We start from the raw sequence: 10404 nt of genomic DNA, 5'->3' as shown, positions 1-10404 counted from the left end.
ACCTACGGTGCCGCGGAGCGCTCCCCTTAGCAGCCCCGCCCTGGGGCGCGCTTCGTGCCTTCGGGCTCGGCCGGAGACAGCCGTCCTGTTGGCCGGAGCGTGGGCCAGCCCCTGCCAGAGCCAGGTGGGTGAGCGTGTCCCGCAGAGGGACTGCGGCAGTGGCGAGGAGTACCCTGAGCCTGTATCCTCAGCCGCAGTTCCTGGTTTACCCTTGGATGTGATTTTTAGCTGACAGCCATGTGGAATTTGAATGGCATTTTAGAAATATTCTGCTCTTTTTCAGCCTCTCTTGGCTGAAGGTTGGTAATGAATGGCTCTTGTTGACTATGGCCGCCAAATGGGATCCATTTCGGGATTCGATAGACCTGTGTAAGCAGGATTCAGAAGTAGTAAAAGCATGTTGAAGTCATTTGTATCTCTGAACGTAGGAAGTGCAGAGTGGTTGTACAAGCTTTACTTCTAAGGCCAATATTCATATTTCTATTTCAAGTATTTGAAATACTAAAATATTTTAGAAGAGGATTTCTATTGGACAAATATTAAATATTATTTCAATGTTTTAATCACTTTATTGCACCAAAAGCATCTAGCCTCGACGTTCTTTACAATCGTGTAGTTAACAGGCAATGTATAGGGCGTTTCTCAGGAAGGGATTGTAAAATAAGTTGACATGGTCCTTCTGTTTTATGATTCATTATTTTCAATATGCATAACTTAAAACATTTCAGTAACATTCCATAGATCCGTGAATCATACTCTCGGAAAAAGCAAAGAGGTCTTTAAATATGAAATGCTATGTAAATGCATACTTATACCACAAATAGTAATTGAGGTTGCTGTAATACTGGAATTAAGGTAGGAGGACAGAATGTCTTTCTAGAACTGTATAAATGGAAAAGTCTGATAATACTAATATCAAAACAAATTTTGGGTATATAAGTCCTGATTTGTTTTGGTGCTTAAAAAATTAATTGACATTGGACACTAAGTGCATTGCTTAGTGGGACAGTAAATTTGTAATAAAGTGAAAATGTATTTCTCGTGCTTTTCAATGGAGCTGAAATAGTACACAGTTCTATTTTATTACATGAATGACAATAATTTAACTTAATATTTTAGTGTTTGATTTCAGATCTTTCATCAGTCCGTTTTTAATTTTGAAGCATTTCTCTTGTAATTTTACATTTGATTAATAGACAGCCTACAGCAACTTGCTGCATGCTACTAGGAGTCAGGGAAAACAGGAATAGGAAATACAGTTCTCTGATGATTTTCATTTGGCCTGTTTTATGCTGCCTTGAGGAGAAACAGCTCTCCTCCACAGTTGGTCACTTGTTCCCAACCCTGCTCCATCTGTGCCAACCCCACAGTCTGAGTAGCTGTGTAGCAAAATAGATTTGGAAATTCATCTGGTTAAAGACTAGCTTAGCAAAAAAAAAACAAACCAGATTTTTTCAGAAAGATCAGTTTGTTTAGCTGGGTTAATGTGCGGTTTCATGAACGTCTTGGTACAAATAAGGCTAAAGAAATACATAGATGAGGCCTTGATTTTAAGATTGTTACTTAGAAAAACTGTAGGAACTACCCTTTCCACATGTGGAGCAGGGAAGGTAGCAAGTGAGATTTAGGTCAAAATAAATTGAGCTTGAAACTCGTGTTTTTTAGTGTAAGGTTGCTGAAAACCTTAACAAAACATTTTCACTTAAAAATGAAAAGATGAAGTAATGTTAAGGTGCTAGTTGATTACTAGCCTTTCGTTTCCTTGTTAAATTTTGTAATATAAATCCAGAATTAGAAAAGAAAATAAGACTTCAGAGCTTTTACTTGGATCAGGTTATGCATAACTTGGACTTCACCAGCATGTGTGATCTGGAGCGAATTAGCACAATTTCTTCTGTAATTGTGCATCTAAATTTGTACAGCGGACAGCAGCATAGTGCTTGATTATCTCTACTAGCTTTAATGACCTAGCTTGACTAGTCGGGAGAAGTTCAGTTGTAGCTGCCTGGGGCTCCAAGGAAACTAATTTACTCCCTAGATAACATGTAAAAATAGGTTGGGTGGAGCTCTGGGCCGTTGCGTCTTGGCAGCTTCTGGTATCTAAGGTATCTCAGTTAGAACTAGTGTCAGTATCATTTTATTACACTGCTTTGTGTGATGAATACACATTCGAAGTGGCAGTGCTGTTAGTTTTCTGTACGCACATAGGCTCAATCCACCTTTTGATGGTTAGATTATTTTTTACACTAAGATTGCTGTGTTTTCATACTACTCTGGCTTTTAACTTTAAAGCTTGCTTTGAAGTAACTTACTTTCAAAAAGCTTTACTGTTCATCAAATCAGGACCCCACCGTTTCTTTACTTGTTTCTTTGGTCACAAATGCTGTACAGAGTTCTGTTGACTGAGGTACCTATGGTTATATATACAGAGCTCAGTGCAAACTCGTAGTCCAGTTCCGTAGTGCTTTAGGCTTTTTAAATTAACTGTGTGTATTTAAGCAAGTGCAGAATCTCTTTAGGGTTGGGTTATGCACCTGTGCAAAATAATCACCATGTTACTGAAACTTACAAAGTGGTTGTTTAATACTTTCTTAGGGAAAAGTGTTTGTAGCAAGTGTTTATAGCAAAAAATCGCTCTACAGTTTTTGAAAGCTAAGCCTAAATTTAGGCTCCAAAATTCATTTAGACTTTTAAAAAGAAAACGGCATTCAAAATCCACAACTGTCTTCAACTGCAGCATTTCTTTTATATCACCACACTCATCATTTTCTTAAGAATTTTGAATGAATTAAAAAACATAGCTTTGGGTATTTGTAAGTACCATCAGATACTTGGTATGAGTTGGAGTACTAAATATTTTGAGAGGCAAGTTTGTAAACGATTTGGAATGAAAGCTGGAGTGAAATAAAGGCTCTTGCATTGTGCCGATGGTTTCTTGATGTATGAGGCATCACAGAAATTCAGTTTCACTTTAAAAAAAACAAAAACAAAACAAACAACAAACAAAAGCCACCAAATGGGGTCATCCTGGAATAGACTTCCGTGGAGACCAAATGGAGATTCCTGAAACAGGCTCTTACGTGGTTGAGGGTATATTAATCAATAGAAGCATGGAGAATATTTAATCTTCAGTAACTGGAGGCTACAGGAATATATATAGAGAGAGGTATGTATATAGATGTATAGCCCCTCTTACTTTTTTGCCTATATGCTTTCTGGACTTTTCTATATTTTAAGAGAGGAGTAGAAACTGATAAGGTCTTCCCCCTTGCTGCTCTTGAATTTACTGGTATGTGTCCCGCATATCAAGGTTGCAGTTAATGGAGATGGTTTCAGTTATTTTCAGGTGTATATCTGGGGAGATTTATTAAATTTAAGACATAAATTTACCAATGTTACCATTTTATTTCTGTATTTCTTCTCAAAATTGTCAATAAAGCTGATTTAGAAACCCTAGAAAGCACAGTAAAATAGGACATAAACTATCAGTATATAGATAGAATACTTTTGCTTGCAGTATTTCTAAACAGAAGGCAAAGAGAGTATACCAAGTGCCTTTTACATGGACAGTTACTTAATGATATATGTGAATCGATGAAAAAAGGAACTCTTACTGAAAAGAAAGAGATTTGTAGATATTATTGAAATACGTATTTGAAATTATTTGCATGTGTAGATTTAATGAGTTTCTAATCTTATTTATTAATAATTGAATGCTTGTATTTTTAGGTAAAATTTGGAAATACAACATTTAAGACAGACGTGTATCCCAAATCACTTAATCCTCAGTGGAATTCTGAGTGGTTCAAATTTGAAGTAAGTAATTTTTTAAGAGTATTCCTCTATCTGTATAGACACTCTGGTTTAGATGCCCTTAACGAAATAATTTAATTTCAGGCAGAAAATGAGTTTAGAGGAGTGAAATGTATTTCTGTTTAAATACACACAAAGCCCTTTCAGCAAACCTATCTGCAGTTAGACCTTGTTTGCTAAAGGTGTCTCATTGGCTTTTCAGGACTGTTTGTAAAGATAAAAGCTTGCCAGATTGGATCCAACTCAAATGCTATGCTGGGTAATACACAAAAAGACAAGACAGAGGTGAAAGTGGGGGGGAAAATGGCATTGTGGATTAGGCTTTCAGATGTCAGTGTGGGTATGCTTGGTGTTTTTTTTTTTTTAAAGGGGTAATTTTCAATAAGGAAAGTTAATTGGTATTTGGAATGTTACTTTGGGTTGCAAAAATAATGCACTTGACAGAGAAGAAAATGGAGAATTCCTATGAGAAAATTACAAAATAAAGAGCTTGGACAACAACTGTCGGACACTTTCTTTTCCCATTTCCGTATGTAATAATGAGGGCATTCAGCATTTCCCTGTAATTGCTTTCCAGGATCTAATTTGTTTATGTCCTTTGACATTGTGCCCTGAACGAGTGTTTACTTTTTTTTTTGCTACTGAATTTTTTTATTATTTAAAAAAAATAACTATTTAGTAGGATTTAGAATAAATTAGTTGTTAAAACATTTGCAGATATAGTACTGGTTCATTTATAGTGTTCTAAGATAATATCACAATATAAACATGTTTTTAACTATATGTACATGTAATGAGTGATGCAATAGCTAGTAAGGTTAGAAATATTTTAAAGCAGAAATGAAATAGTAAGGTTAGGCCAGTTATTAATCAACAGAGAATGCCTGATTAAGAGCATTTCTTAATCAGCAATCCATGTTGATTAAGAAAGTAGTAGTGTGGTGTGGAAATTCAATCAGTTTTCTTTTTTTATCTTTGAGTTCTTGGGGTCGTTTTTTGGGGGAGGGGAAAGAGCTGATCTGTGCAGAGGGTTAACTTTGTTCATTTAGAAAGAGGTTTTTTGACAATAACAAAAGTCTCAAAATTCTATCTTTCTGCATGGAAAAATGGATTTGGGAAAGAAAATAGCCGAACAGTAACATTGGGGTGGAGAGGGGAAAAAGAATTCCACATTTCAAAGAGTGGAAAAACAGTGACTGCTTAAGACATCGTAAATGTGTGCGTGTGTACGTAGCTTGATCTTTTTGCAAGACTACATGTTATAATTCTGCAAACACTTGCATGAGTCATCCCATTGCATTTGCCAAATCTGATTCTTGGTTTGCGATGTTCAACACAAAAAGTTATAGAATGTCTATCTTTGTATGTCCTAAAAAATAGTTGAGGTATCTGCAGGTGGATTATTGCATTTATTTAGGAGAATGCATTTCTGAAATTACTGAATTTTTACAGCAGGTTGTATAGAATGTCTCGTCTTTTAAGCCACGGACCATTTTGGAAAGATTAGAGCATCAATAATCATAACTTCAGAGTAGAATAGTCCTCTGAGGTGCTTTATCTTAAATTTTCTTTATTTTTAATGAAAAGTTTTTGTTGTAGAGATGGGTGGACAATCTAGGGAATGTTACTCAAATAATGTGGAATTTTAAAATGTGTAATCACTGTGATCTTGCTTTCCTGTTCTTCTCCCAGTGATAACTCTGGTTCCAGGATCTCACCAGGTAGAAGGGCAAAATATAAACAAGTGAATGTGTTGTTTAGATAAAGAAAATAGAAATTACAAATTTATCTGTGTTAAGTCAGCGTACATAACTAACTCTCTTCTTTTTTGCATTTGTTTTTCAGCAGCATTTCCCTGCATTTATTAAAAATACTCAGATTCCATGTTAATATTTGTTTCTAGGTAGATGATGAAGAGCTACAAGATGAGCCTCTCCAGATCACAGTTCTTGATCATGATACCTACAGTGCTAATGATGCCATTGGCAAAGTGTACATAGATATTGATCCTTTGCTCTATAGTGAAGCAGCTACAGTTATTTCAGGATGGTTTCCAATTTATGATACCATTCATGGTAAGATTTGCTAACTTAAAATAATGTTGTCTTGAGATGTAATCTTGTTCTTACAATCTTAACTTCTGTAAGCTGTCTTCAGAAATTAGTAATAATTTTAGCCTTGGGAGCTGGAAAGCTACTTTTCTGGCCATTTTTTCCTTATTTCTGGCATAGTAGTTCAGACTAGTGCTTGGCAGAATGCCTACCACAGAACTTGTGACAAGTGGAAAAAAATCTTCACATGATATTTAAAATAGTTACTGCAAAATTCAGATTAAAAAAAAAAAAGACCCAAACATACTTTTCCAATTACTACGTGTTTACTAAAAGAATATATTTTTGCTGAAGTCACTTGGAGTGTGCCTTCCTGTGGTGCTGGATAAACTTCACTTTGAGGTGGAGGGACAGGATGTGACATCTTCAACAGAAGTGCAGGATAAAATTCCTTTTCCCTGCAGCAAGCATTCTCAGTGCTAGGTAGATTTCATCAAACATATCTTGAAGGTATGAGAAGGTGAAGTTAATGTTATTTTTGCCTTTGATTTTAATGAAACACAGCTTTTGTCCAAGAAAGTCAAGGTCAGTTTACAGCAATTAGCTGGCTGCTTGAATACCTTATTGCAGAACATGTATGTGTTTGTCATTACTACCCTTGTTCATTATCAGTGTGAATTAAATGACCTAACTATGTTAAAAGCTAATTATAAATCATTGTTGGGAAATAGTTACTGGCATTTGCTAGATGATCATCGTAACTGATGCAGAGTATTTTTTACATTTGAAAGTTATATTGAGGAGGTGTTTTTGAGAAATATTGCATGTATTTTTCTAACTTATGCTTTTATTCTATTCACATTTTCCTTTTGTACATTTTCTTGTGAAGTTAAATTAGATGAACACTTGTCTCAGAACGTGTACAACTTGTATGTCAGAGAGAATTAGGTTTTCTGTATTTTTATAGATCTGTTAGTATTTCACAGTTCTTTTTCTATTTAAGTAAAACTAGAATTCTTACATTTATTTATGCTCGTAGCAGTAGATTCTAATTATCTTGATCCTTGGCAAACAGTAATTGATGCTTCCTTAAAAAAATCAATATAATGTTTATAGTTTTTTTTTTTTTACTAAAAAAAAATGTTTTTTTGCACCTCAACATGATTATTTGTGAAAATATATGAACCTGAAGCACTTCCTGTTACAGGAACGGGAGGCTTCTTTCTATTGGCATTTTGGAAGATAGTGCTAGATGACTTTATTGGAATGATATCAGAGTTAGTCTACGAATCTAATGCTTTTGTTTGAGTGTCATATACTTATGTGATGAAGGCTTCTGAGGGCATTAGAGATCAGGCTCATCAAGATGTTTAGTCCTCAATATGTCAGAATCTATAATACGTGAAATGATTTTGTTACTGGGTGGGGAAAAGGAAAAAAAAGCTCAGAATAGGGGAGTACAAAAATCGAATGGATGTGTGTTGAGGAAATACTCCATTATTAGCAAGGTTTAATTGTGGCCAAAAAATATGTTTTATCTAAAAAGTCTGTAATACCTTACTTTTTCTATATTTATTCTTATAGTCAAAGTATTTTACAAACATTTACCATGCCACTTTGTGGTTCTGGAAAGAACCATAAATTTTCTCATTGGATTGAACTTCAGAGAGTAGCTTTGCTGCAATTTTGAAACCATTTCAAGGAGAAATGTAAAGGCTTTTTGGTGATGGTTAGAGCTTTTTCATGTGGACAGGACTCTGAGATGGTGTCTCTTCAGCAGACCCGAGAGGCAAGGAAATGTCTTCCTGCTCCTCTGGCCCAGCTGAGCGGTTCTAGCAAGGTTAGAGTACATTCTTTGCAGAAAAACTAACTCATTGGTAATAGAAAGTGCATTAATTACTAATAATAGGGAATAATTAATAGGGCTAGCTTTGTATTTGTTTCTAATACAGCTTTTCATTTTTCGTGCTTTTTACTGATAGGTATACGTGGGGAGATCAATGTGGTGGTGAAAGTAGATCTCTTCAATGATTTAAACAGATTTAGGCAGTCATCCTGTGGAGTCAAATTTTTTTGCAGTAAGTAGAGGAAAAAAGTTTATTTGAACAGAAAACTTCCCGCCCTCTTCTTTTCTTTCTTTACCTATTCAGTCAGTTTCCCTTCTGTCACCAGCTCATTGCATAAGCCCAGTGGTTATGCTGAAGCCAGTAGCAAATGCAGAAAACTGTTCAGATTGCTTTTATTTTTTAAAATAATTTTTACTGTTCATATTTCAAACAATGTAAATAACTGACTTTTCCCCCCCCATCTATCTTAAGTTGCATTTCAGTGCATGTGCACATGCACATTGTGTTATTTTGGGTGCACGTCGTGTTAAAGGCACAAAGTAAAAAGGTTTCATGATGGTACATGTTGTAACTGGTACACTGGACAGTTATCTTATCAGTATTCCAGGGTCTCTGAAAACAAATCTGCTTGGGTGTGTTCACATTTTACCAGAAAATCATGTGGATTACTCTGGAATCATTCACATCACTTTTTATGTGTAATTTTATGTTTTTCTTTGACTTCGTGGCTCGAAGACTGATGCCTTACACATTTTGTATAATTTTTTTTTTAACAGCTACATCTATTCCTAAGTGTTACAGAGCAGTAATAATTCATGGATTTGTGGAAGAACTTGTAGTTAATGAAGACCCAGAATACCAGTGGATAGACCGAATTCGTACACCAAGGGCATCGAATGAGGCTAGACAAAGACTTATTTCACTGATGTCAGGTATTAAACAAAATATGTGGGCTGTAATGGTTATTGCTGCTTTTAAAAATATTCACCATTTAAATAAGTGACTTGCTTAAGACAAGTTTGTATCTGATTTTTGGTATTAATTGTGTCTAGTTTTTTACTTCAGTGTCTTTTGTTTCTGAAGGCTCTGTTGTCCTAACTGATGGCCAGTATGGCTGACTTCTCCCCTTCCCCCCGCCCCTTGTTTTGGGGGTTTTTTATGCCTTCTTGGTGAGGCCATGCTGCTGTCTAATTTGCTGGTTGTTTTTAGCAAGGTCAAAGAAACCTGTGGAACTTCTTGAAGATGCTCTTAATCCTTATGAGGAGTATTACTAACAGCAATACTGTTTCCTGTCATGTAATATAGTGCTTCACATTGCGGTCATTGTTACTGGTGGCCACACTAAAGAATCATGAAGAAATCTGTAACTTCTGAGAATGACTCATGCTGTTTCCATGATCTCTGTTACATTATGTGTTGTATATGTAAAAAAAGAATTCGGTCTGAACCTTGGCTTTAATGGAATCCATAGGAATTTTTACTCAGCTAGAAACTTTCATACTTTACCTCATAGATGTTTTTTCAAGACCAGTACGGGCCTAATTTCAGCCTCTGTTGAGTTTAAAATAGGAACCTGTTCTGGTAATTTTAAAACCAAGCTTCTAGAAAGCAGCAGTGATTGTTTCATTCCACTTGATTTTTTTTTTTTTTTTCTTTTTTAACATAATTGACATTGTGACTGTTAGGCCATCCTCTGTGACAGGCATTTTCAGTTTGTTAACAAAGAATTTTGGAAATCTTTCATTTTCATCTGAAGAGAGATGCTATTTTCCACCTGGTATTACCAAGGCTATCTAATTACATAGATCAATGAACTTTTTTTTTTAAATGTCCTGCTAAGTAAGCATTTATGGCAGACCATTGTCTTATAATTATAGTCTTTCAGTCTTTGTGTGCAGTTAATAGAGGAGAAGAGGCATTTTGGTATCATGTTTTGTTTGTTTGGTGTTATATTTTGTAGATAAGGCTGCCATATTAAAGACTATTAATTTACAAAGAGCAAAAGGTATGAATTAGGTTGAAATATGCTTAAATAAGTTTGTAAATAAAAAAAAATACAGATGCCTCTTCACATGGATTTCAGAGATGTTGCATTGTTCTGAACTGTATGAAGGAGTATTTAGAAACTTATGTGTGTTCCAGTACACATCTTGACCATCTCTTTCTCTCTATATAAATAAGTAAAAAAGGGAAAAAATAGTGAAAACCCAGACAAAAACATTTGTGAAATAACATGTTGTTCTGGCAATCAGAATAGATTTGGAAAAAAAGGGAAGAAAGCTCTGCAAACCATGAATATCACACTATGTTACAGGAGGCAGAGATTGTGCCCAGCTGCTTGGCATAATTATGTAAGATTAGATCTGTTACCTGTTTTACTGACTTGGTTGGCAATTCCAAAAGCAGAGGCCAAAGACCACAAAAGAGAATAAGGAAAGTTCACTGCAGTTATGAGCTCTTTAACTTTTGTTTTGTAGGTGAATTGCAGAGGAAGATTGGCTTGAAGGTGCTTGAAATGAGAGGAAATGCTGTTGTTGGTTATTTGCAGTGTTTTGATTTGGAGGGAGAGTCTGGACTAGTAGTGCGAGCCATAGGAACAGCCTGCACGTTGGATAAATTAAGTAACACATCAGCTTTTTTACCTGCATGTAACTCCCCATCCAAAGAAATGAAGGAGTAAGTATGAATTAATA

At 35.4% G+C, this 10404-nt stretch overlaps 1 protein-coding gene across 1 annotated transcript in view; it reads left to right on the top strand.

Moving 5' to 3' along the window:
- The first annotated feature begins 326 nt into the window (after positions 1 to 326).
- The window catches only part of C2CD5 (C2 calcium-dependent domain containing 5), a 65314-nt gene continuing 55236 nt past the window's right edge, over positions 327 to 10404 (top strand). The window contains exons 1-6 of the mRNA XM_010296230.1: positions 327 to 389; positions 3730 to 3816; positions 5717 to 5888; positions 7847 to 7942; positions 8488 to 8643; positions 10189 to 10387. Coding sequence (XP_010294532.1) covers positions 327 to 389; positions 3730 to 3816; positions 5717 to 5888; positions 7847 to 7942; positions 8488 to 8643; positions 10189 to 10387 — 773 coding nt within the window. The remainder of the gene's footprint in view (positions 390 to 3729; positions 3817 to 5716; positions 5889 to 7846; positions 7943 to 8487; positions 8644 to 10188; positions 10388 to 10404) is intronic.

The sequence above is a fragment of the Phaethon lepturus genome, unplaced genomic scaffold, assembly GCF_000687285.1.
Source record: "Phaethon lepturus isolate BGI_N335 unplaced genomic scaffold, ASM68728v1 scaffold10341, whole genome shotgun sequence".
Classification (NCBI taxonomy): domain Eukaryota; kingdom Metazoa; phylum Chordata; class Aves; order Phaethontiformes; family Phaethontidae; genus Phaethon; species Phaethon lepturus.
The sequence above is the reverse complement of the archived record's forward strand: the minus strand, read 5'-3'. Positions and strand labels throughout refer to the sequence as shown.